Source organism: Clinocottus analis, unplaced genomic scaffold (genome assembly GCF_023055335.1).
Source record: "Clinocottus analis isolate CAN_PGR_092001 unplaced genomic scaffold, fCliAna1.0.p SCAF_5, whole genome shotgun sequence".
In the NCBI taxonomy this organism is placed as follows: domain Eukaryota; kingdom Metazoa; phylum Chordata; class Actinopteri; order Perciformes; family Cottidae; genus Clinocottus; species Clinocottus analis.
The window spans coordinates 12,429,078-12,456,218 of NW_027176207.1; the positions used below are offsets into that span (position 1 = coordinate 12,429,078).

General features: G+C 39.4%; 1 protein-coding gene across 5 annotated transcripts in view; it reads left to right on the plus strand.

Moving 5' to 3' along the window:
* cadm2a (cell adhesion molecule 2a) overlaps positions 1–27,141 on the plus strand; it is a 193,517-nt gene that overhangs the window by 73,688 nt on the left and 92,688 nt on the right. The window contains exon 1 of one of the 5 annotated variants that reach the window (XM_068599945.1): positions 26,533–26,592. The exons of the other annotated variants lie outside the window; for them this stretch is intronic. Within the exon in view, the coding sequence (XP_068456046.1) occupies position 26,592 (1 nt within the window). The 5' untranslated portion in view covers positions 26,533–26,591. Of the gene's footprint in view, positions 1–26,532; positions 26,593–27,141 lie in introns of those variants that run through there. 5 annotated transcript variants of the gene reach the window in all.

The following is a 27,141-nucleotide window of genomic DNA, read 5'->3' on the forward strand; positions in this document are numbered from 1 at the left end:
TTGGAGAGAACATTAAAATGTACCTGCTGCCAAAGACGACAGTTGTGCATTGTGTTTTTTAATAATTCGTATTATCTCTGATTATCTAAAGCACCAACTGAGAAGGATCAGTGGGCTAATTGATTAAAGTGTCGTTAATTTACATCATAATGTGGCGGGTGAAAAAAATACTACCCCGTGTGACAGATGATGGATGATGACAGGCAACTTAATTGCCGGATAATTAATGCGAGCAGAAGCATATTGTGGGATATTACATTTAGAGTTGTACTTCTTTTCCCAAGATTACATTTTTGATTATGTTTTCAGATGACAATTTCTGTTTTAGCTCGTATTGTGACGGGTAAGCGTTCAATCAGGCTCTTTTGAACTCTTGATATGAACAATAGTACATATTGCATAAGTGATCCAGTGCTTTTACTATTATCTGTCATGAATAGTTCCTCACTTATCATTAAGAGGCTTGCTGTATTAGGAAATATGAGCATGTACTGTGTAAAACAGCAACATATACAGATCCAGTCTGTATATGTTGCTGTCCAGTCCAATGTCAGTCTGATGCAATAACACAGGATGTAGCAACAAGCTCAACAAGATAATGAAATCTGTCAAAAACTAAATCTTCACTTTTGTCATACACCTCGTCCAAATGCAGCTATCGAATATTATCTCTGCTTCCCAAGTGTTTATTAGCCACAGTTTATTGGCCTGGAACTGACACATGCTGTAGCAATTACCTTGAGACTTTTGTGCACAACCACAAAGGTCAAATGTGTTGAATATAGTCTATGACGTCAGTGGATGGTGGATAGTGTGCAAGAGGTTGTTAGTGGTGCGTCTGCTAACGTGTATGTGCAACATACTTATTTTGTGAAAAAAGAAAGGATATTGAAATTAGTGTCGTCCAATTGCTGAAACGATCCTATTTGAAAATCAAGCATCGTATGGTTGAATAGCAATGATGCAGTATAACAATGTACTTTCATCATCTGGGCGATTTAAATTTAAGTTAGGTCCTGTATCAAGACGAGCATTTTTTAGGCTCCTCTTTAAATTGACTACCATCACTTAACCTTGTAAATCACTGTAAATTCTACTATGTAGGCACTTAAAAACCATGAGCTTACGGTTGTATTTTTAAGTATTTTGCCATGGTGTATTACGGTCCTAATATTCTTATGGAAATTGCACAAAATATTTCCAACTAACCTTGGACCAAGAAAGGGATGAGGAGGGAGAGGCATGAACAGATAGTATTAATCACAAGACAACCTCACCAACAGTCCCCACCCCCATCACTTCCTCCACACACAAGCACACACACGCACACACACACACAATATATATATATATATATATATATATATATATATATATATATATATATATATATATATATATATATATATATACAGCAGAAGGCTTCAGCCACATACATGGAACAGAACCAATCATTCTCGCCAAGGCAATGAGATCCCTGATGAGCAGCATCAATAGTAATCATAGAATTTGCCATGACGGTGATGGATTTTTATGCCTTTTTGCCCTCATTACAGGCCAGTCTGATGGCTTAGCTAAACTCATAAAAATTAACATCAGTATATTTATGGGTGATTAGTTTTTGCATAAATATAAGCGGAATTCTTCCAAAATTATTTTTAATTGTTTTATTCTGTGATATTTTAGATTTTATTTTTATTCAATGTTATTTTAGTTTATTTGTAGCTTGTTGTCCTACTTATTGACATGGCAGCTGATTGTGTACTTCTAGAACTGAGCCCAGTGTATTATGAATATTGGAAATTGTTCTTCCACCAAAGATTATTGTTATATTTTTTTTGAATGACTGAAAAAAGACCGTGGGCTTATGTTCCAGTTACTTGGCTGAACGTCTGTAGTTATTGCAATTTACAGACAATTTCCTTTCCGCTGCAAATAAAGAAAAACACATTCATTTGAACTGAGTAGGCTGTTTCACTGGGCCCTTCCTTTCATCCAAACTTTCTCTGAAGCTCTATTAGCAAAAAATATTTAATTTCAACACTCCAGCATTGCTCTTGTTGGACTGAAATTATAGTACATGCTGAAGTAAAACTTGCCATATTTTTTAGACGCAGCTTCAAAGCTGTTTGTATGGCATACTGTAAAACTAACACTTTGGGGGTGCAGCAGCTGTTCAATAACAGAGTTTAACATTCATTCACATGGGGATAACACCCTTTTTGACAAAGGCACCATGATTAATGTACAATGTAATGTACAATGTAATCAATGAATGTAGTTTCATAAAACACACTTCATTGTTAAATTGAAACTCAGATAAAGAATCAAATCAAATAACTACAACCAAATCAGTAGCTAAAGGTTTAAGCGTTTTGGAGTCCTCAATAGCAGAGGTCTGCTGGTCCTCTCTTGGTCAACATTAAACAGATCAGGGTACCAGCATGGACAGACACAACTATGGAGAAAGAGCTTTGAGTTTCCTCTATGCATGTGTATTTCTGTTTCAGGCCTATTCAAAGTATGTACGTCATCGCTGTATGATATTTGCGCCGGGTTAGAAAAGAGAAGGGTCAGTTTTGCACCATGTGTCCGTGTGAAAATATCTAACATCAATTTAGCTGTGTGGAGAAGTCAACTACCCAATAACCAGATTACAAAGAGATCACAACAGTAAAGCCCAGTAAATAATGTTAAACCAAATCAATGTGTGTTCATTGACAAAAAGTAAGCAGTCCACTGGCCGTGCACTGTTTTGTTATGTTAAAGTTACCGGGCCATGAAGGGAGATGGGGCATGCTGCTTTGTTCAATCCACTCTATTATTGTGAGGCCGGCTGGAAAGAGATTTGGTTTAGTTGGTGCTGTGCTGTTTTCCAATGGTGCAGGTTGGAGAAAACTGGTCGCTTTCTTTGACCTTGTTGCAGAGATAGCAGCTTGACGTTAACGAGCTTCATTGGCAGACGTTGTTTACTCCGGGTTAGAAGTGTGTTCTTGGCCAATCAGGAATGTTTCAGGCAAGCTTCTGCAAGCCATCAAGGGAGAGAGCATTGAAAAACGAAAAGAGAGAGAAGAAATGGAGGAGCTGTGATTTTAATGATAAGATGACGTCGTGGCTTGTCAGTAAATGAGTCCGTGGGTCAAGGTCAGGGAATATAAGGTTCTAGTGACTGTAAGTGATTAAAGTAGAGGTGTATCATAACGGTTCACGTTTCACAATAAATGTTCAGTTTAAGTCACACAATGAACAAATGAATCTGTGGAGCTCCAATAGTAGAGGATACAGCCTGAGGGGTTGCGCTAAAAGAAGCCATGGAGGTTCAATGATGAAATAGCTAAACCCTTAAAGAAGTTTTTAGTAAACATGTTTTTTTTTCTTTTCTCTAATTTACTCTTCCTTTAGCAGCATGCCAGCCGAAAATAAAAAAAAATAAATAAAAGCCACGGATTTCAAAAACCTTAAAAACATGCTAAAACCAAAATGTAATAATGTACTCTCTATATGACTCTCAGTTGAGCGAAATGCATTTCAGTATTACTCAACAATAGGGTGTTGATTGCATTTCAACTAATCGGTTCTTCCTGCGGAGATTATTACAAGAATTGGTGGTAACATGAAGTGAGATCTTTAGGGAGAGTGTGGAGGAAAGGAAGGAGTGAGGGTGCATCGACACCTATACCAGGTCACGGAAGAGTGGCCAGTGTAACTGAAGGTTAATCTAAACTGTTGGGTAAACAAACACCACCCTGCAGTGCAGGGCGGTCTGTATGAGTGCTGTGTGTGTGTGCGTGTGTGTGCGTGTGTGTGTGTGTGTGTGTGTGTGTGTGTGTTATCACAAGGGTATTGTGACCTTTGCTATTGCAGAGAGCATTAGGATGAACACATTATCTTAACTCGTCATTTGGTTTCATTTTTTTCCCAAATTAGCTGCACAGATTAAATTATAATCTGCTATAGAGCACATGGGACTATGTTTAGCTCATCTCTTGCTGAATGGGAGTTCATGCACCCACACATTTAGAGCGTATACTTCTGTAAACACATAAGGTCTCATTTATCTGAACATTTGTCCGATCAGAAATAGGATGTATGGTATCCTACAAATACATTTCATCCAACTGTCTTCTTCAGTCTTTATTTTGTTTCATATATATTTCAGAGTTTCTGAAGTGTCTGAAAATGAATCTAATCTCAACTCAATTTGTGTTTGTTCTCATGTGTTAAACTATGTGTTCTTTAATGGTGAAATTCTAGCCTTTTTGTGTATTGCATATCGGTTGTTTGTAGCTCATTGGGTCAGGAGGATCATAAAGCCCAACCACAAGGTGAGTGGTTCAATACCCAGTTCCTATTGCCCCCATGTGTTTGAGCAAGACAATGAAGCCCACATTGCTCCTTTGCACTTTGCAGCCTTTATGGGATACTTGAAGCAAAGTATTGAAAAAGGAGAGGAATGTTTTTTTGAAGGCAGAAAAATAATTGAATAATAGCATATTTAATGGAAAACAATTAGATGGACAGAAGTAAGTGGGAGAGAAAAGGTTGAAAGAAAGAAGAGAGAATGTTAGAAGAAAGAAGAGAGAAAGAGAGTTTATTAGACAAGTTGTTATAGACTGTCTTGCTGTTGTTTCCAAGGTAACAGCTATGCTGCATGTGTGGAGGTTGCTGTAACCCCTGAATTCTCAGGCATTACGTTTGGCTATGGGCTGAAATTGGCTGGGATATAACAGGATAACATCTAATCTCTCCAATTAGATCCACCAGGGGGCTTCCCACTGTTTGGGTGTCTGTGTGTATTACTTGCTTGCCTGTGTGTGTGTTTGTGTGTGTGTGTGTTTGTTCGTGTGCGTGTGTGAAGAGGGTTTTGGGGTGTTGCATGTGTATGTGTGTGGCAATCTGTCCTCACACAATGGGCAATTTTGTCACAGGCATAGTTTGTCTGTCATAGCAAAATGCATCATCCACTAATTGCAATGCATTACACAGCACAATGCCCTCATATTATGGTCAGTGGAAAATGTACATTAATGTCTCTCCCTCTTGCCAACACGTAAGCTTTTCCTGTCCCTTTCTCACACTCTTCAATAGCCATCTAAGTGCATACTCAATACTCTTTACGTTAGCATACATAATGTATAATTATCTACGCTCAGCACTCCTGTGCTGCACTTCAACCGATTTCCAGTCTTATTCTCCTCTATCCTCTTTCCCATCTGTCCTCGGGGCACACAATGTGTTCCTCTCATCTCTTGTGAGGCATAATTCTCTCGTTTTCACTGTGTCTATCAATCTCCCACTCTCTCTGCCCCGGCACCCCTTGCAACACCTAGCACTGTGATGTGATTTAAGCAAATACTTCCTAATCACGGTAGTATCTTTGCAGTCTAATAACTGAAGTGTTAAACATATAAGTGTTGTCATCAATGTTGTTGTGATCCAATAAACATCTGCATGACACATCCCTGCACATGCTATCTGAGAAAGCAACCACGCAAATATTTTCCAATGGTGTTTGAAGAATTATTATATGATTATAAATTAACATGTTTTCAGATCAATAGTGTCTCATGCTTGCCCTCAGATTATTAACTCTATTACGATACAGCACGAGATTAAAAACTGTCGCAAAAGTCTGTTGGTCTAGCGTTATATCATCTGTGAAGAGAACGGATGGGACTCTGTCAGTCTTTCTCTCGAACATGATACGATGTCACTTGACAAGTTTTAATGAGACTTGAGAGGAAGAGGGATTCAAGCACGGTGACTTAAGGAGATGAACCGTAATTGACCAGATGGAGGTCAGCTTTTCTAAACCTGAAAGGCCCTAATTAAACCGTTGGTATGCTTGATGCTTGTTTTACACATCCTATCCTTAATACCATTATTATAATTGCAGTGATAGGCCTAACAGAAGCATTGCGTGTTTATGTTGGCTGTCGCCAGCTTAACTATTTGCAACCAGTGATCAGACGTTACCATATTTGGTCTCGAGAGGAAGTGATTCGTCAATCCCCCCCCCCCCCCCCCCTCTCTAATGCATATCTGCTTTATGGTCTATTGTACTCTAAAAAGAACCATAATTTGAAACATAAACCCATGTTTTCTACAAATGAGTTTACTAATCATTAGATTTTCTCCCGTGCATCCGACATGCTGGAGCTTTGATTGTCATACATTCCAGTAGTCAGAGCACAGATTGTAATCTAAAATGTTCTAATTATAGAAACTTTCTAATGAGCAAAAAAGACGAGGCAGCACGCTTCTTTAATAATGCTTGGGTTTTTCTTTTATCATCTAATGTCTAAAAGAGAATACCTACTGAGGGTTTGTAGAACTGCAAATATATCAATGAAGAATGAACTGTATCGACCAAGGTGAAAAAGCTGATGGATAACGGTGATAAACAAAATGCTTATTTATTTTTCTGTCTATAAAAATTTAACACATGAGATTCTAACTTCTTTTTTTTGCCACAATTAAGGCATGATTGTGTAAATTACACTGTGTAACTAATTCCTGAAAATTAGTTTGCTGACTAAAATTTCCTATATCTGCCCTTGCAGTATCACTACCTTGAGCATTGAGTATTGATTGGAAAAAACAAACAAATAAATAAACATTCCAAATGGGAAGGATGGCAGAAATGTAAATCTGAGCAGGCAGGCAGGGAGGCATGGGAAGAAATGTGTCGGCAGATGTCAGGGATGGTTAAAGATGCAGTTATTAAAAAAACAGCACATGGAGGAAAATCCTCGATAATTAGCAAACTGAATTCCCTTGCCGTCGAGATTTATTTAAAAAAATAAATGTCCAGCATTAAAAAATGACAGACTAAGCTGTCGGTATTACCACCCCAAGTAGTCTATCTGCTGGAGCAGTCATTAGTTGTCTGAGCAAGCCAGATCTACCTCTGCGAGGGAAAAGTTAATCTGGCAGTTTTTTTGCTATTCCATGAGTGAAAAGCACTTATGTCTGCCTAGATTTCTGCAATCACAAAATTGTATAATTTAACATTCTAGGGGAAAAAATATACTGATTTAAGTATATGGCATGAGCAGAGAAACAAGTAAAATGAGAGCTTTAACTCACTTATATCTATGTTCAGCCACCAACAAGAGTCCCAACAGTCTCCCCCATGTCAGGATGGTTTGACCCAACCTGGAACATGCTACCTGTCATTACCCGTCTGTTTATCACTGCCGCTTTAAAACTCACACAATGAGGCCGTGGTTGAAGCGTAGCAGCAACGCTGTTAAAAACACCGAGGGACAAGTGCCAAAGAAGGCCGAACCGAAGCCGACAACATGCCGTCAGCTTTCAGACAACTATGTTTTAATGGTCTGTGAAAACGGAACCAGCTGCAAATGCAGCAGCGTCTGCACGGACGCAGCGGCCTCCATGACGAGCAGCGCGAGAGGACTCAGAGCGCATTAAAGAAGAAAACCCCGACGTGAAGTGGACTCCCTTCACGGCCTGCAAGAAAATGAGCCCTGTGTGACGTGACGTTTTGAACGACAGCGCCAAAGTGATCAACTTCATAAAGTGAAGACCACGCAGTGCACGCGTGTTTCACCGCCTCTATGAAAGCATGGGAGCTGAACACACAACACTGCACACAGTGCGCTGGCTCTCTCGAGGGAGAATACTCAACTGATGGAATTACGATCTGAAGTACACACCTTTGTGATCGAGCTTATCTCTACCGTTGCCACCCTGTTCCAGGACACAGACTACGTCAGATGTATTCAGCAAACTGAAGGAACTGAATGTGTCTCTGCAGGGCAAGGACACCAGCATTTTAACCTGTATGACAAGGTGAGGGCTTCCTGAAGAAAGCAGAGCTGTGGAGAAAGTCTTCTGCAGAGGGAGATTTCACCTGCTTTCCTCAGGTGGAGGGTTTACTCTCTCGTGAGGATCTAAGCCTGGAGAAGAGCGCGATCACAGCAGTGTCCTCTTTGCCACCAAGACTGACAAAGATCCTCAGTGAAGCACAAGTTTCTCTCAAGATTTTACAGAGGGTACATCACTGTAAAAAGGTTGAGAACCACTGATTTAGACTATGTTATGTTTTTCGCATATGTTTTTTAAACAACATTCACATGCTGAACAATAGAAAAACATGTCATGGATTATGTTCCAAGCTTCAAGTTATTTTTCCCTCGGAAGTCTTCTCCCTTTCCTGTAAATCTCCGCGACCTTTAAGTGTGGGCTAATCGCAGTTTGCCTGTCTTGCTGCTGGGTCTTAATCCACTGACTCTCTTTATTCTTTATTCAATCTCTTTATTCAACACTTAGAGACCCATGTTAATCTTTATCCAACAAATGGTACATACCGTGCCCACTATCTTGTGTAAGTTCACTTTCCCTCCAAAATACACAGGCGGATGTCCACACATTTACCTTTTTTGCTTTCCAAATATAGTTTTACATACAGTAATTTGTGCATATTGCCTAACTAAGGTGAATCTAAATCAACATTTTGCACATTTTTTGCGCATTAGCACAACATAATAGTCATGAAGTCTGTACGAGATAATGGTGGAGTAAAAAACAGAGTCTCCAGGTTGTCTCTTTATTACTGTATTTGTTTAGGAAATGTCATATGTCTGTGTGGGAGTGGAAGAGAACTTTTTAAAGACATAATAAATACACTTTATTTTGACTCCCATGCATACGTTTTTAAGATGAGGTTAAGAAGTGTGAGTGAGTGTAAATAATTCATCAACTTAGTTCTAATGTGATGGCAGAGTTGAGCAAGAGGGCTTCTGGATCAACATGCTGCAGCACGCTGATGCTCGCACATTGGAAGAGTGAGAACGAGGTGAAGAGGTCTGTTGGCGCAGCGGGTCTGTTGCATTGGTGCTGTCGAACAAAAAGCTGTTCTATGCCGGTGTGTGAGTGTGTGTGAGTGTGTTGCGAGAGCAGGTGGGTGAGCAGAGTCTTCTGTGAGTGTTGGGCTGTGAAGCAGCTGTCTGAGACGATGACTCTGACGAAGATGGATGGGATGGCTACACAAGGCGCTGTCCACTAGCAAGGGTACACACTGCCCTAAAGCCGGCAAATACAAACACATAGACACACACATACACTCATTATGTCTCTCTTTTACTCTGTCGTGCACACAGTGAAACTGTTTTACATTCACCACGAATGCAGAATCTCAGAAGGTAGTTACGCAGCTCCCTTGTGTCACTGTATTGCTGAACTGGCAAGTATAAAATGAATGGCTGCTCTGAGATTAGCTAAATCTGAAAATCCTAATGCCATGCTTGTCTCTGCTAGTTGATACAGGACCAGACTCTCGCTGACATAAACAGTGTGTTTACACAAACACACAGGCATATACGCACTGAGCTAGCCTTTTAGTACACACTGTATTTCCTGATAGATAACATATTCATTGGATTTATCTTCTTTTCTTTGTCTACGGCGGTGTCACCCAGCGGTCATCACTCAAGCAGTTAGTTACAAGTTGCACACGCACGTAAAGACCCAGATCTCGCAGATTGAACAACAGCATACAAGTTAATACCAGACTTTTTTTTTTAAATGATTTTTTTCTTAAAAGATGCAGTTATGAAGAGTGAAAGAATGAGGACTTGTGGTGGGCGTAACATGTTTGTCTCTAGCAATTCAGCTTCAGGGTTTTTTTGTTTTATTTAGTTTATTTTATTTTTCTGGAAAAGGGATGCTGAAATGTTGCTTGACAGGTAGACAGATGAAAGGAGGCAGAAATAGAGACAGACAGAGCAAAAGTGAGACTAAGGCCAGGGCGACTCGCACACGTAGTCTTCCTCAGTTACACTCAGTCACGCGCACACACACACACACAAAAAGTGGGAAGCTGTCGCCTGTCACTGCCAGTCACTTAGTCACAGAGGCGTGGACAGCCACCTTGTACAGAGTGCGTTTATATACAGAGGGACGACAAGGACAGAGAGACACGGTGAGGGCAGCAGGTGCCGAGAGACAATAGGTTAGAGAGCACAACATGGCAGCCGTTAGAAAAATACCTCCAGAACAAAATGTACAGAAACAAACACTCAGGCATGAACACTTTTGACTGCTCTCAGAAGAAACACAATGAGTAATGTACGGTACTCTAAGAGAAAGCGTGCACATTTTCTGATGTCGTTGCTCTGTTTGCTTTTTAATTTGTCATAACTTACTGTGTCGTGCAGTAGTGGTGTTTTACGGTTACAGGTATCTCGTCAATGCTTAGTTCTCAAAAAGAGATTTATTGATTACCCCCTCTAATTCTCCAGTGGGATTTGCACATTTAATCCCATTAACGGATTTAGTATTTCCACAAACCATTTCCCAAAGCATATCATAGGATTTTTGGATTGTGCAAATTTCAACTTTCAAAATTTGAAGCGGCCAGTTGTATATTTTCATGCCACTGGAAATCAACCTGTAACAACCGGTGGCTTAGACGTTGTGATTGGTTGCTACTCAGTTCTGTGTGGTTGCTGTGGTGTTTTAGTTTTAGATTTGATAGTGATGCCTGCTGGGTGGCACAGAACAGAAATATGTTTCCATCTGCCCAAATTATAAATATATCACATAGAAAACCTCGTTGTTAAACGTGACTTCTCTTTCAGACAGTCAACTTCCCCCTGAGTTATATGACGAGTTAGATTTCCATTTATAAACATGCTGCTTATTATGGCCGTAGATTGTGTTTACCATCCAGCTCTCAGGTTCATTACTGTAGATAATAACAATGCTCACCACTGCATTTTATATGATAAGGTCAGTTGCTCTTTCTTGATTGAGAGACATAATAACCATCGCACATCATTATTGCCTTGGAACGGCATATTTAAGCTGCTCGCCTGATATAGGACTTCTTACCAGAGCATACATCACCCCGTAATCTGTGAAACCAAATCAACACGTGTGTGTGTGTTTTAATGTGTTAGGTTTGTGTGCCTTGGAAAAAATGCTTTCCTAGAACTATCGTGAAAAAAGTATGAAAGATTGCAATCAGCAGTGCATGTTTGCTACGCTTACCGTTCTTGTATCTGTTTTCACATGGAAGGAATTTACAGAAAAAAAGGAAATATCTTGTTTAATTTTAAATGTAGCTAAATTTGTCCACTCTATAAATATGTTGTCTAACAATTACCCTGCAGGGTCCTCGATGTGTTTAAACTGTGACAGGATAAAATAACTTTTCCTCCCTATCCTGTGTGCTGCCATATTGTTTTTGTGTTGTGTTGTTAAGTCTCCACTTCTTGAAAACATGTTAGCTCGCTTGTATTGTTGCAATCCTCCTCCTCGCTTACATCCACCAGCTGATCTGAGGCAAGGCCGCCTTGTAGTGCCTGCTGTCTATTTACTCCCATTCAGGGGATTCACTTGAGAGGCCACAGCTCAAATAAATTCACTCAACAGCCACTGCTCAGTAGGGACCTCTCTACCCTTTCCCCGCTCACTTGCTCATCCTCTCTCCACGCCTCTCCCTCCCTCTGACGCCTCTCCTCTTCTTCTGTATCTTCGTCTGTCTTTTTCCATTTCTCTTTCTTTCCCTGTCTTTCTGTCTCCCTGATTTAGTGCCATTCTTTCGTCTGTCTCTCTGTTTTCTCCTTCAAACTGATGTAGCAACACCGGAGCAATCACCCAGCACCACAGGTAACTGTGGTGCTGTAGAACTACAACATAAAAAGGGCTGCTGGATTGCTTAAAACAAGTGTTACTTAAAGCAATGTAATTCGTCGCAGATAACTTGAGTTGTGCTGTTGGAAAGTCTTTCTGCGGCAGCGGTGGAGATGTGTGGCAGGGGTGCATACCTTGGTTGGGTTTACAGAAAGGTTCATCTTTTGCAGAATCCCTATCAAAGCTTTTAACCATCGATTATTCAGTACATTTTCAAAAGCAGGGTGTATTCCTCGAATAATTTGTTTTCAAAAAGGCACATGAACGTGAACACTCACATACCATACATGCACATGCGGTAGGCTCACAAATATACACACATGTGGACACACAGACAACTGATCTTGTGTTTCTCCTCTCTAGAAGGAGCATGAATAAAACAGGAGTGCAGAGACTTAGTGAGAAGAAGTGAGAGACATGGGGTGTACTGGCAGTTCTCTCTGCAGCAGTGTGTTCGTGCCACAATCTCAGTGTCAGGAATTACAGGATTAACTTGGACGCTGTCAGCTCTAAGAATACACACTCTTTTGCTAACCTGTCGGTACAAATATGCACACATCTGTAGACACCCATGTGCATACACAACACACAATACACTTCCAAATTGCAAACAAGACAATAAGACATGGTGATTTTTGATGATGTCTAATGCGAAGTGGAAACATACAATTTAGATTAGTTTTTATCCCACCTAATCATCTCAGTTATATATATATATATATATATATATATATATATATATATATATATATATATATATATATATATATATATATATATAGAGAGAGAGAGAGAGAGAGAGAGAGAGAGAGAGAGAGAGAGAGAGAGAGAGAGAGAGAGAGAGAGAGAAATATATAAAAACACATTTGAGACAGTCCACCTTTCTTTAAATAGCAACACATTCTCTCAAGAAAGATCAGAAATTCAATTCCGTGCCTTTCCTTCTTAATAATATTGACATCAATATTGTGTGTGTGTGTGTGTGTGTGTGTGTGTGTGTGTGTGTGTGTGTGTGTGTGTGTATCTACTTACTCTCTTAGCTGGTCTCTGAATCAATACCTCAAAATCCCCAGGGTTTCTTTGCCGTGCTAGTGAAGCAGTTATGAATTCTGAAGACTCAGCTGACTGAACCTCTGACCCTGAAAATCGCCCACTGAAAAGAAATGAATGCTGCCACTATGTTATTTCAGTCTGTAAACAAATGAAATGTGGATTGTGAAAAAATGCAATGCCTTTCAGTGCTTTTAATATTTGATTCTCCTGAACGACCTCAATTCTCCGAAGGTCTGAAAAAGAGCCTCATTCCAAAATGAGATATGCTCTATTTGGAAAGATAAGTAGCACCCTTTCTGAAAATATGACTGATGGCGAAAGGTGAAAAATAAACTTGTAGCCTTTTTAAAGTCCTTTTCCGGGTTGATTATTCTGACTGAATACACACTTCGATGAAACAATAATTGTCTTAGTATCTTAGGTTACAATACTTAAAAAAAAACACTTTTAGAACATATTTTGATCATAACTATGAACATGCAGCATGATCTAAGCAAGATTAGCCCAAAAAGTTTTTTACGAGCAGTTTCCGACATGTTCAAAATGTGTGCTTGAGACCCTTACCAAGGTCCCACATACTAATAACACCTCTTCTTGGAAAGAACAGGCCCTAAAGAACCAACTCTGCAATGGAAACCACAGAAAAACAAAGTGTTGGGTTCATTCAAAGTTTTTTCAGAAAAAAAACAAAAAAGTATGGAAATTGGTTCAGAAATGGAAAAGTTAAAAGTTTTATGAGAAAATTACATTTCCCAGAGGCCTGCATGCATTCTTTTCAGTTCAAAGGTTCAAAGGTCATCTGGCTTACAGAGAGATTACTGGACACTGAAACATAAACAAAAACTAATAGTATCACTAATAGTTGGGCTAGAAGGATTTTGATTGCCTTGTTAGACTCCTACAAGCCCGGACGGTTATGGAGATGTGTTTATTATTGAAATCCGTCGTTGTAAAGGATGCTTTTCAGGATTTTGTGAAACCTTACGGGCACCACGTAAAGTTTACGAAGCTCACGGCGAATCGTTGAAATTTACGGAAGTACATAAACTTAACGATTACGTTTATTAATTTGTACTGAGCCGATGTCTTCTCAAAAGGGTTGCAGTGTTGTAGCAACGTAAAATGAAGTTAAACAACGATGTGGTTGTGGATAAAATTTTAAAAAATGTTAGAGGAAAAGTGTTTTCTTTGCGTGTCCGGTAATGGGCGGTGGGTGCGTTTTTTTTTTATTGGCTTCAGAAGGTTTGGAAGATGGATTTTACAATCATCTTGGCTTTATAATGTTAGGGGCATTTGAAGGCCGGACCATGCAATTCTGAAAGCACAGACATATGAGTGCTGTTTTATTTCATTACTCCAGTATCCCCACAGATTTATAGGTTGTCGTTCTTGATTTTGAGGAAAACAAATAAGCCGTACATTTGCGGGATCTATGAGTGCATTTACATTAGTTAATACTGGACTCCGTTCTGTCTAGACCGTTCACTTTTATCCTTTAGAAATCAGCCTGTCCATTGTGTACGTGTGAGAGTCTATTTGGGTGTGTGAGTGTGTTTGTCTTTACTCAAGTGTGTGCGTGCAGCTCTGCTCGCCAGTTTGTCAGATAAGAGGAGCAATGGGAGGCCTATGAAAGCTTAATGTGCAGCTTCATATTTAAAAGGAAGTGCATTAGGGGTTCTGTGCCCCCGTGAGTCCTCTCACCGCATCCCTCTCCTGCCTGCAGCTCTGCGGAAATCCCACTCCAAACCAGCGACCGGCTCTGTCGCAGCAATGGAATGCAGTCACGAATGAATGAGTGTGCATTTAGTTGGAAATGTCCTCTCAATAGCTCAGTATAAGTAAGCAATTGCAGCACAAGTGAGCCAATATGTTGCCGACAGTGAGCGAAGGAATAGGCGGACAATCGTGTTTTTCTTTGAATTTCATTTGATGTAACTTTTTGGTACTGAACGGAACGATAGCAATCACGCAAGTCAATCAAATGAAATCAAACAAATATTTGTGGTTCATTTAAATGGATATTTTCAACCGATGAACACATTTGTCAGCCCAAGTACTGAATGGGGAATGAGCTGCCGTTCTTTTTTTCAGAATAATAAATGCTCAAACGTAGTGGGAAAAACAAGAGGTCAAAAACAAATTCAATAATACTGTTTATACAGCTAATATAAGTCAGCATAAGCTGTTGGTTATTCAATGCTGTAACAGTAACATATTGATCATATTGAACTGACATTTAAGTTTTCAGCTGAATTGAGTCTTTGTCCCCTTTATCATTTTAACAGATTTAGAATTACCCTACATTTCTTTTTCACTGATCTTACTGTCGTACTGAGTGTACTTCTACCCTGTTTGCTAACATTTTAACAATTTACCTAACTTTTCACAGAGCAACAATCAAGGTAATTGTGCAGTAATAGCAGAAGACCACATTTCTCCGGAAGTAGAACAGCATGAGATCCTATTGCAGCATTCAATTATCGAATGACAGCCTACAGAGGATTTCAGTGGATATGTGAGCTATATTTTTGCCAACTGTGCCACAAATTTATTCCTGCATAAATGTTAAATCAGAACAAAGTGGGGAATCTATAAAAAGAAAGTTTTCTGCACTTTGGCTTTGAGGCTTGACTGAGATAATGTATACAGCACATTACACTAGTTATGCCTTGAGTTCACTGCAACAAAGCACTGATACTGAATTAAAGAACAAATCAATATGTTGTACATGCTCTAAGCGTGCATAGACGTGCAAAATGTTGGACTCCACTCTCCTTTTTTGCTCTTTGAATATGTCGTTTCGGTCCAACTCGTGCATTGTACTTTGTCTTTGGTTCTGCAGAAGCTGCTGCTTAGTCATTGACTTGTCAATGCTGAACATGCATTTAAGGGGCTGTTAGGAGTCAATAATGAAAAAAAAAAAACATTCGTAATTGCTAAGGTATACACAAACTTGTGTATCATAAAACGCCTAGCTGTGAATTGATTCTCATTCCCATTATTGCAGAAGGCACAGCACATATGTGGTAATGCTTTCTACAGTGAGAAACTGTGGATTGCACCTGTCAACCGTACCTTCCCCTCTATAAAGGATGATAAAATAGCCCCGTCTCATGTTGTGATCCATTTTCCCTGTTGGTCCGCTGTTCGTTTTGGGTATTGTTGTTGTTTTGATAAAAGCCCAGTCGGGGTAACAGCAGGATTCCAAAGCCTGTTTGATGTGACTGTGTTCCCTGTCGTGAGCCGCTCTTTGTCGACACTTTGTCCACCTGGTGGTGTAAGGTCTGGATTACTCTCGGCTTTTGTTCCAGTGGATGGTGCGAGCAAAAAGGTTGCACTAGTTTGCACTTGTTGCCTGTACAGCTTGATGTCAGGTTTATCTTGTTCTTTTAGAGCGACTGCAGAGTTCAGAAAGGTCAGCTTGTTGTTCCACGACTCCTCTCTTTTCGATGAGATATCGGGGCATGCTGAGGCAACACTGGTGTACACAAATGACCTCATCCCAAATCATGAATGGAGTAACACTGTTTATTTTGTTAAAAATTATTAGGAGTGAAACAGCCCCTAAATGCAAGATGCAGCATAGAAACGCAACCCCCCCCCCCCCCCCCCCTCCCAGGTCAGGACTCAGTAGTTTACACAACTGCAGGAATACAAACACAGCCTTGAGCATCATTATGCTCACATAATAGTGTGAAAGAAACATTGAGGAAAGCACATCCATCAAACTGGAGAAACCCTTCCTGACCAGAGAGGGCGAACTGCCACATCCGCTGTCTGTTTCTTGGCAGTTCTCAGACAGCTTGGTCCAATTCAAAACTTGAGGACATGACATCATGGCACCCAAATAGTTCAAGACTATGCAATTCCTCACCACTCAATTCAACTGATGCCTGTCAACTGTGTGGTGCAACATGTTTAACTCTGAACAGGAGCCAGTGCATGAGGTTTAAAACAGGTTCAATGTAGCATGTCCCTCCTAGAGTGGTCAAATGTTTTCTTTTTTGTGTTTGTAACAAACATTTTTATATTTTTTATGCATCCTTGGCATTCTGCCTGCATATCTAAAAGTAAATGTTCATTGTGTGTGCTTGAATTTTGGATCTGTGTTTGCTGAGAGTAGCTCTCGCAGAGTTGACCTGTGCTGTGTTTCTACTGAACGTGGCGGTGCACAAACTCCTTCTAAAGTAGACTACCTCAAGGTTTGTGCTTTTCTTTCCAAAGCTGTCTTTGCAGTCGGAATAAAACGGTAGTCTTACTGAAGAGAATGCTAAACGACTGGCAACAGACAACAGAATAGAACAAAGTTACCGCTTTTATTTTTGGAAGAAATACATACACTGAAAGAGTGCCAGCAAAGCCTGTAATATTGAAGCATGTATGTACAATGGATTCCCCAAATCATTCCTCAGGATAGGAATCTGGGCCAATTTTTGCATGTTTTGATTGATCGGTATCAGCTGAAATAAAGTAGATCAGAATCAGATCATTTTCTCTTCTGAACTCTGCAGTTTAGCTGCTCTACTTTAACAGTGGGTTCCACTGTGCAAGCATTTTGAAAAAGATAGTGTGTGAATGGGAAAAGTCTGTGATTGACTCTCACTCTGAAAATAGGGTTTGTAAAATATACGGATCTGCGAAACTCTGATCGTAACAAAGCTGTTATCTGCACTCTCATATTAGCAAATATTTAGGAAGCAGCTTCTCATTCCAGCCGGTGCAAACTGTCGCTTTCACTGCTAATTAACGTTGACTTCACAAGTATGGCAATGGCAGGACGAAAAAAAAAATGTTTCTCACAACTCCAACTGAATGATACATCCTGTAACATATTGGTTCACATCAATAAGAGGTGCGTTCTCCCAGTTGAACCATCTTTCATTACCTGCAAGCCAATAATATCAGCTGATTGGCTTTTTAGATTTGAATCAGGACCTTCAGTGTTTGGATCAAATAGCTTGTGAAAAAGAAGGTGGGCCACAGTTAGAAGAGTTACGCTGCTTATTCCAGTGTGTCGAATACATGTTTAGGTAAATAGAAGTATTATATCAGACTCATTATTAGATAAAGGGGTCTTATCCGGGCCAAAAAAAACCTTGATCAGGACATCCATACATTTAGATTATCTCTTCTATTGCTCTTGGCTCACATCCCCGTATTTAGAACATATGTTTTGCGATACTGTATGTCTGCGTTTTATTGTAATAATTGCATTTGGAAAGAGCTTTGACTCACACGTTCTACTTTATTCGTTTCAGTGAGCACAAGGCTTAATTATGACCAACCTAGCTTCTCACTCTCTTCTCCATCTCTGACCTATGTGCTCTTTTATCGCACTTTAAGGTGAAGGAAGAACTAATTGTCTTTCTTTAGTATGAATTACTCAAAATATTCTTTGTGTGTGTTTTTTTAATTACCTTCTTAATTTGTTTTAATGTGTGCTATTGCACTGACTTGTCTCTGTGATGATGATTTTGTACATGGTGATTAAGACCAATAATGTGAATTTCTTCTCTTTTACTCTCTATCTCTCTCTCTCTCTCTCTCTCTCTCTCTCTCTCTCACATGTAGTGTATTAGCCTAACACTCATCACTTCCCTAGTCCTGCATCATAGTCTCCCAATTACTGAGAGTCAGTGTGGTTCAATGCAGAACAAAGGCTTATTTGAGGCATGTCACTTGCTAATTTGTGACATGTGGGTAGCTCTTTGAAAATATATCACACATAGGCTGTTGGATGACATGAATGAATCAAGCTGGGAGGAAACAGCACTCCACTTTGATCTCATTACCAGCTTTTGCTCCACTTTGCTTCTCGTTGCACATTGGAGCTGGACTCACTGTTTATCAGCTATTTAAAAGAGGTCAAAAGAGCAGAGGATGTTACACCAATCTGAGGAGGCCTTAATTTGAAACAGGTTCTCAATGAAAGAGACGTGTCTTTATTTGTAATTTTCCTTGGATCATGAGTGTGTTTTGTATTATTTTGGAAATAATCAAATGCCATGCAATGTCAACATGTGAATTAAAGCAAAGAAATAGCTTCACCCCACTACAGCATGTCGGTATCAAAGAGTGGACTTTTTTACGGGTTCACTCACCCCATTTATACCGCACAGTGCAAACATTCTTAATTTGAATACCATAAGTTGATTTCTTAATTAGTATATCACTTTAGTGACTCTCCAACAAATGTAAGAAACCTTGTGGGTCCTCTGCACTTTGCAAACTTTTCTAGTCCTTGAAAAACTACATACTTGCTGCTTAATTTTGGCCCACATATTATCATCGTTGGTGGCTTATAAATGTCTTAAGCCAGACGAGACAGGTTTTGTTCTTCCATCTCTTTCAGCTCAATAGACTCTGTAATTAGCTTGAGTGTGTCTGAGCAGGGAAAGAGCACAGAGGCCTTGATACCCAGACGTGACCAAGAAAAGTATTTTCTTGTTGCGCTCTAAACACTAAATGAAGTGTTCTCCCTATGTGGGCCATGAGGCCTTGTGATTGACCCTTGATTGAGCTTTAAAGTTTGAATAATTACCGGGTACCTCTTGTCTCTCAAGGAGAGATAAGAGGGTCATGCCAAAAATTAGGAAAAGATCATCATAAAAAGCAAAGCTTTTCATGTGGTTTCTGAAATGTCTGGCCTGTCCTGTCAGCTTGAGAAAGAGAAAGAGAAACACTTGATTGTAAAAAGTACAAATAAAACGTGCAGCAAATAATCAAATACAAGCATGTATTCAGAAACGTAACCCTCATTCAACCAATGAAAATGTTTTAGAGAATAATGCACTATTTGCTTTTTTTTTTAAATCCCTGTTTAAAACCTCATGTGAACTCTGTCGCCCACCCTCCCCCGTTCCATATGGGGTAGTTTAAGTAGTTGTATGAATCCCAAATGACTTCCAATACTTGTTTTTTATATTTTTTTTCTCAGAATGTATTTGTGAAACAAATGTACATTTTTCCAAAAATCACTTTCATAACATGTGTTGATCATAACTATGAATATCCAGCATGACCCAAGCAAGATTTCACAAAAATGTATTTTCGAGCGGTCGTCGACTTGTTCAAACTCCACGGTTCAGGCCCTTACCAAGACACCTTTTAGAAAATCACAATAAAATCAAAAATCAAAAATTTAAATAAGCATTAAATAAATATGTCGAAACATTGTCTCACAGATGCATGCTGGGACTTGAAATTTGCATAAGACTCCCACTTGCAGTTTGACGTGTTTTTAGAAACATTGGCGGTACACAAAAGGCACCGGAAGCAGATATGTGAGACGGAGAAAGACAAAACCTCTTAAAAAAAAAATATTAGGGGGTCTATCGCGATCATTTTCGACTCCGACAAGCCCGCAGGGTTACTGAGATGTGTTAGTGAAATCCTAGGGGTACTTAAGGATTTCATGACGGAGCTGCCGTAGAGTTGACGGAGTTTACGTAAGTACTTAAACTTAACGGTTACTTTAATTATGTTTTACACCAGATGTATCTTCTCACAAGGGTTGCAGTTTTGTAGCACTTTAAATGAATTTAACAACAATGTGGTTCCGGAGATATTTAAGGAAACGTTAAAACACAATGTTTGTTTGTTTTTATGTCCAGTAATAGGCGTGGTGGGGATTTCAGCACACATTTTCCAAAAGGTTTTAAATTAACATGGGTTAGCTTACATCTTGCGGTCTTAATGATAATAACATAACAGAAGCTTTAATAGCCAATTTGAGTGAAAGCTGGTTCCACTCGTGTAATTTTTATGAGTGGTTTACTCTTTTGTTTACATTTTATTCTGAAGGAAAAGCCACTTGCACAGTAGATAATCCTCAAGAAAATGGGGTCATCCTTTCTCTATCTGTCATTCCTGCACTGGATTTCCCTCTGTCTACCTGCTCTTCGTCCTCTCTTTACCTTTTCAGAGTAATCTCTTATGTCTGTTGAAAAAGGTTTTCCCTCCTCTCAACCTACCAAAATGCTGTTTCAGCCTTCAAACAAAGATTGCAAATGTAATTTATCACATTTGATGTGCTGCCTGAATCGATAAACTTTGTCTGTGTAAGTCTATGTTCAGTGCAAATCAGCCACTTTTCACAGCCTCCGACTCAGTACTCTGTAACTATAGTGACAAACTTGGTGATTTCACAGAATAAAATAAAGTCGCTCTTCCTTTGTCAGAAAGGTGCCATTTACTTTAAATGCTGCCAATTACCGGAAATGTCGGTGTTTGTCTGACACTTAACACTTCAACTGATAAGCCCCAACCAGCAGACTCTGCAGCTTCACATGTGTGTTCACATAATGAACTTATATTCCTCCACACTGGATACCTATTTTATGGATAGGAGATGGGAGAAGTGCGAGGTGGGAATTGATACAATTGGAAACACCAGATATTTCTGTTTGGCTTTGGGGTGGGGTTGTATTTCTAAGCTTACTCTCATCAATAATCCGCCTTTCCTATCCCATACTCCCATGTGATTCTAAAAGCCTTTCCTGTTCAGCTAATTGTGATGTTGTTTTGCTTCGACCTCTCTGTATGACCACTGTGACTCTCACACAAACACACGCAATGCGCGTATGGCATCACAGTGGTTATCTTTCCTTCCTTTGGATCTCCCAGCTGTAACCTCTTGACCTCTGTCCCCCAGCTACTGTATTGTTTGGTGCCTCTCTGTTGTGAGTGAGTCACTGCAGGTGTCCCGGGCATGGTAAATAAAACATCCTCTCACAAGTGATGAAATATTGAACAGACAAGGCACTGAGATGCGTGTCTTGTCTGAGGCAGGGGGGGTAGGCAGCCAGAGGGGTTGTGAATGCAGAAAATGGAGAGGAAACAGCGGTATGGTTGGGGTGAAACAGAGTGACGATGTGGGTGAAAGCACATCCCCACAGAGAATCCAGTTGGAAGAAATGGTACTACAAGAGAAGAAAGATGGGGAGGAAATAGAAACTGATAATGGACTGCAGGCAGAGCCGCTCCATCTTCCTTTTTCTTTTTCCCTTTTTGTCTCTCACACTCAACAACTCATACACAGACTGTGCACAAGAACAGAGGTGAATGCATGTCTTGGTTTCTTTTCAGCTCGAGATGTGTACTGGTCTCTTCTTTGTTCATTCATTAAGTTCTTGCTGAGTCACTCTCCAGAAGCTGCACACAGCCTCACACTATCTCAAACCCATTGTCACATCAGCGGTACCACATGCCTGGAAGGCTGCAGTAGCAGCATGAAGCAACATAGCTCTCTTTCTCGCTTTCACACATGCAACCAAAAAAACAATAAAGCGTGTGATGGGGGATTCATGCTGTAAGCACAGGGCACCTCTGGTAGCTTGTGTGGTCATAGATTTCATGTCCATAACATGTGCTTGTCAGGGTAGGAGGTGAATAATGAGACAACATGTTTTCCTTTTCCCCTTTGACTCAACAGTTTTTTTCCAAAACAGTCTTTCAGGTCACTTTTGGGAGGCAGAAGAATAAAGGAGAGAATGAAAATGAGAATAGATGCAGTAAATGATGAGAGATGTCCAGGAAGTGTGTATTCTTCCCCCACACCAGTGATTGTACACAGTTTATGTACATTTCCCCAGGAAATGTTGAATTGAACATTTACAGTGACTCTTGCATAATTCTATACTCTGTATGCATTTGTTCGTATGTTTACATAATGTGTTTTGAAGTGTGCACTTGAACTGATAACCATTTATTTTCACGCTACTTTTTGCTTCAGTTTGAAAACTTTTCACAACCACCAACACTTCTCAAATATTGCAACAAAGCATTGTGCTGTAGGCACATAAAATGCCTGCATGTCTGAAATTAAAATCTACCAGATCCATGCACACTGACACAAAACATTTCAAGAAAAAGAGAAAATATAATGTGGTGCGGTTCCTGCTGTGTCTAAAGATGTAATTTTACCAACCCTTTCCTGTGTACCGCGACAGCGCCGCAGACACTAATTGCTACTTTTCAGCTTGGAATCACAAAGGAGATAGTATCTATACCAAACCTCAAATCAAATGTCTCGCTTATTTTTGATTGGCATTTGTATGGTGCAAACGGCTATGGTAAAACGTTTCCTTACTTTGCGTCTCAGGTATTTTTAAGTTGTCACTTTAGATTTTGTGCAGATGCAACAGGTGTGAGAGGAAGAAAAGAAGCTTCTGTCTGAGCATATGTCCCTGTGTGAAGGCACATTTCAGTTCACTTCTATCTTCAGAGGAAAGTGCACTCGAATGCTTTGTACCTGCTGAGATAAATAAAGGTCATACACTGAAAAGAATTGACACTAACGTGCAACTTCTTCCAACTACAGTCTGTGTGTGCCCATGTGCGTGATGCGATAGACCAGTCCTTACAAATCCTCCCTGACTTATTAACGTGGCAGAAGTAGTAAAAAGGAAATGGCAAAACAAAGGTGTACTCGTTGTTTTTAATTCAGAAAGAAAAGAGAACAACTCTCCTGGACTTGACATACCCTCAAGTCAAGTACGTAAGACAGATTCCACAGATGACGTTCTGTATTTATGAATCTTTACCACTTTGCCCAGAATGCCCGTTAAATTATTGTTTTTATTTTTTTCTCACGCAACAAGCTAATAAGTGGTCAAAGCTCACTTTAAGCCTGTGGAGTACATTTCAACATTGTGCTATTCCTCTTAAACTTGGATTACTGTATTGTGTCTAAAGGGTTTTTGTGTGAAAGCAGGATCACAAGATGGCAAGTCCAACCTTTTTTTTTTTATATTTACAAATTCCAATTGTTCTTTCTATTTCATGAATGACTTGAATGAAAGTTACAGTATGAATTCTTCATCACTGCAAATTATGTTTCCCTACGCCTCCATTGCATCAAGTCTTTTAGGATTATAATTACGTGAACTCTTAATGTGATTAGGTAGCTGCTCTATACCAGCTACTAATGTCAGCCTTGGCTGTAATGGGAGGTAATGATGCTGGATTTGATGCGACCAGACAGAAGGACATGAATCAGAGGATTAATGGACTCATCCAAGCCATTAACCATTAGGAGTAGTTAACTGAGGAGAATCAACGGACAAAGCCGCAGGCTGAACAAAGGGAAAGTGCCGTCCAAATTGAAACGGATTTCATCATCTTTAAAATCTCCAAAAAATGGTGTGTGTAATTGTCAGTTTGAGTGTTGTAAAACCTGGTATTCCACACAAAGTAAATTTTGAGAAAACTGGAATATAAAATGTGCCATTTGATCTCAGTTGAAATGTGGAACAACAAATCTTCAATTCAATTGATTCTCTTTAGTTTAGCTTAGATATTGGCAGATTACTCTTTTGCAAGCCTAAATGAGAATCCCAACAGGCAGGCCATCTGTATACCAAACTCAAGTCCAAGAATATAAAAGTGCTCATGAAATCTTTGTTGGTACACATTTTGCCCACTGCATCCCACACATTGACGTCAGATATAATAAATCAGTCTTCCTCATAGTAAGAGATTGCCTCCTTGGCTCTCCGTGCTCTTGTTATGTAAAGAGGGAAGATTAATTGGTTGATTTGTGGAGATAATGTAATGTACTGTTCAACTCCTGCTGCCACGCTACATTCGTGATGATTTCATACACATGCTGCCCTTCCTCTGTATTATTCATCATTACAGTTTGGATTATTATTGAAAATAAGTAAATGCAATATAAATATCCTGCATGCAGCTTCAGACTTTCATGACCAAGTCAGACTCTCTGCTCACAATCAATTATCAACAAATAGCTGCATTTCCATACAGTATTGTTGCTCTGTTTATTGCACAATATATTTCATGTTTTTGGGCTGTTTGAATACAAAAAAACAAAAAAACACAGTGAGAAGAGTAGGTTTATCACTCTGTGTGCGTGTATACATGTGCATACTCTAAGTATGGGTGAATCTGTGTGAATACTGGTGTGTTTATTTATATTCCGGTTCATCTGTTTTGGTGCAAAAGTAAACACATTTCTATAAAACGACTAGTTTAGTTGAGCAGAAGCATCTGGACTTGATGATTTTTCATTTGCCTTTATTTCCCAAGCTGTCATTGCCTCGGTGTTACACTTCCATTGCAATCTGGAAACATTTGTTCTGTTTTGGTTGAGGAAAATTGACAAATAATCAGCTAAATTCTAAGTTGTTGACCAACATATTGTTTATTGTGTGCATAGGGATCCATTAAGATTCTGACATTCTAACTTTGAAAGTTCAATGTTACCCCTAAGTGAATTAGACTCAGCTCATCGCTTGTAAACCTTCAGGCTTGAGTGACAACATGTACCAAAGTGCTCTGATTGTAATTCATCACTTGGACGTGACTCAGTGACTCGGATCAGTTTGTAAAGAATGTATTTCTTGCTCAATAAGCATGTGCTCCCTGCACAACTGACTGCGCTGAACCTGCCGCACAAGTGAGCAGAAAAACAATTTGAAGCAATAGATTTACTTTAGTTCAACCATTTTTATTTCTACTCATCTGCTGAACAACAAAACAATGAACCTAAAACATTGTTTGCCTCCGTAATGTGCAGCCTGTTTATTGCCGGTGATAAGTTCTACCTGCAGTTAAGACATTGGAAAATTCTGGAAAAGCAAAACAACACATCAGCAAACAAAACATTGCTTTCCACACAATGCACACACAGATGCTCACACAATCTCACATACACATTAAAGCATCTGGTGGTTATATTGTATTTGCCTTTTAAGTGACTAACAGCTGTCCCCTGGTTGATTTCTAATTAGAAAGCTATTGATTACTCTCAATACCAAACTTCCACTATATGCCTGATGAGCAAACACAACAGATGTTGGAAAACATCAATATGGGAGTCATTATTTAATGAAAGCCATATATTCACTTTGTTTTAGTACCCTATTTCAGAACATAAGTGCAGACACATTCTAATATTAATGAGGTGCAAGTCCCACCACAATTTAAAACCAATAGTGTTGTTTTAAAACAATCAATTTATGTTTTTTTTTTCATCCACTAAATGGAGAATTTGCCAATCGTTGTTTTAAATGGCTGAAGGTCCACACAACATTTTCCATATAATCCAGTGGGAGTAAAATCATCAGCTAATGTTGTAGTTGATCTCAATTAATCAATGAGTCAATCGCCTGAAATCTCTATAGGTATCAATGTTCATAATCAATATATATATATATATATATATATATATATATATATATATATATATATATATATATATATATATATATATATACATTATTTAATACATTTAAAGGAAAAAAATAAAATCTTCTGTCTATTCCAGCCATTGTAATGCTCTGCCATTGTTTGTTTTATGCCATTTTAAATTAAATATCTTATTATTTTGAACAAGGAAAACAAGTTAAAGACACTATCCTTGGAAATTGTATTCATTATTATTGACACTATTTTCTAATATTCTATAAACCTAACATTAATTGATTGGTCGAAAAAAGTATTTACAGAAGAATCAATAATGAACCTGATTGTTAGGGTGTGAGAGTCCAAATAATATGTTTTTCTTTCACCTTCAATACGAGACTACGGCCTGTGGTGAAGTTAGACCTGCTGCAAGAGACTGCTTTTGATGTTGAATGTTGATTTACAAGTTTTGACAGCTATTAATAGGCATGCTTCAGGTTCAAAGTTATGTTTCAGCCAAGTGTGCTTCAGTCACGTCCCAGCCCGTTGGGTTTGCCCTGCAGTGGCTACTTAATGAGCGCTGGAGGGTTTTCTCCTTTGGGTGGTGTGTCTGTGTGTCAGCTTGTCTTCCTCACAGAGAAAGCAGCCAAACATTGAGACCGTCCAGCAGTGTAAAGGTTCCAATCTAAAGTTCTGTGTCCACTGGTCCTGTGAGCGTCTGCTGTTTTGGAAGTAATGTCCGGCTTCATTTCATTTGTCCAGCCTTGTCGATAGTCTCTTTCCTCTCAGCTGATAATGACAACTGGTGTATTGACTCTGTCTCTGTCATGTGCAAAAGCTACACACTGACAGACTCAAACACACCACCTAACACTTTGTCGCTAGTCAGTAATGCCGCTTTAAAAGCCACACACTGCCAAAATGGCAATACCAGATAAGTGGGACTATTTCTTACCAAAGGAAATGGAGTTGAGGTGTTCTGCTAAGGTGGTTGTTGATGGTTGGCTTACCGGAGGAGTAATCAGCACAGACCGAACCACTTGGTAGATTTTTTTTTTATTAATTGGCTTCACCTGTCATAAAAAATGCCTGCAAAGCTATATTTTCAGATTTAAAAACATTGCTGTCTACTAACGTAATCATTTATTCTCTTCAATGAATGTGTGTGTGTGTGTGTGTGTGTGTGTGTGTGTGTGTGTGTGTGACATCATACACAGCAACCCCTCGCTAAACCCTCTTATCCTTCCTCCAGGGGCAAAGCTTAGTGTAAACAAAGGGAGA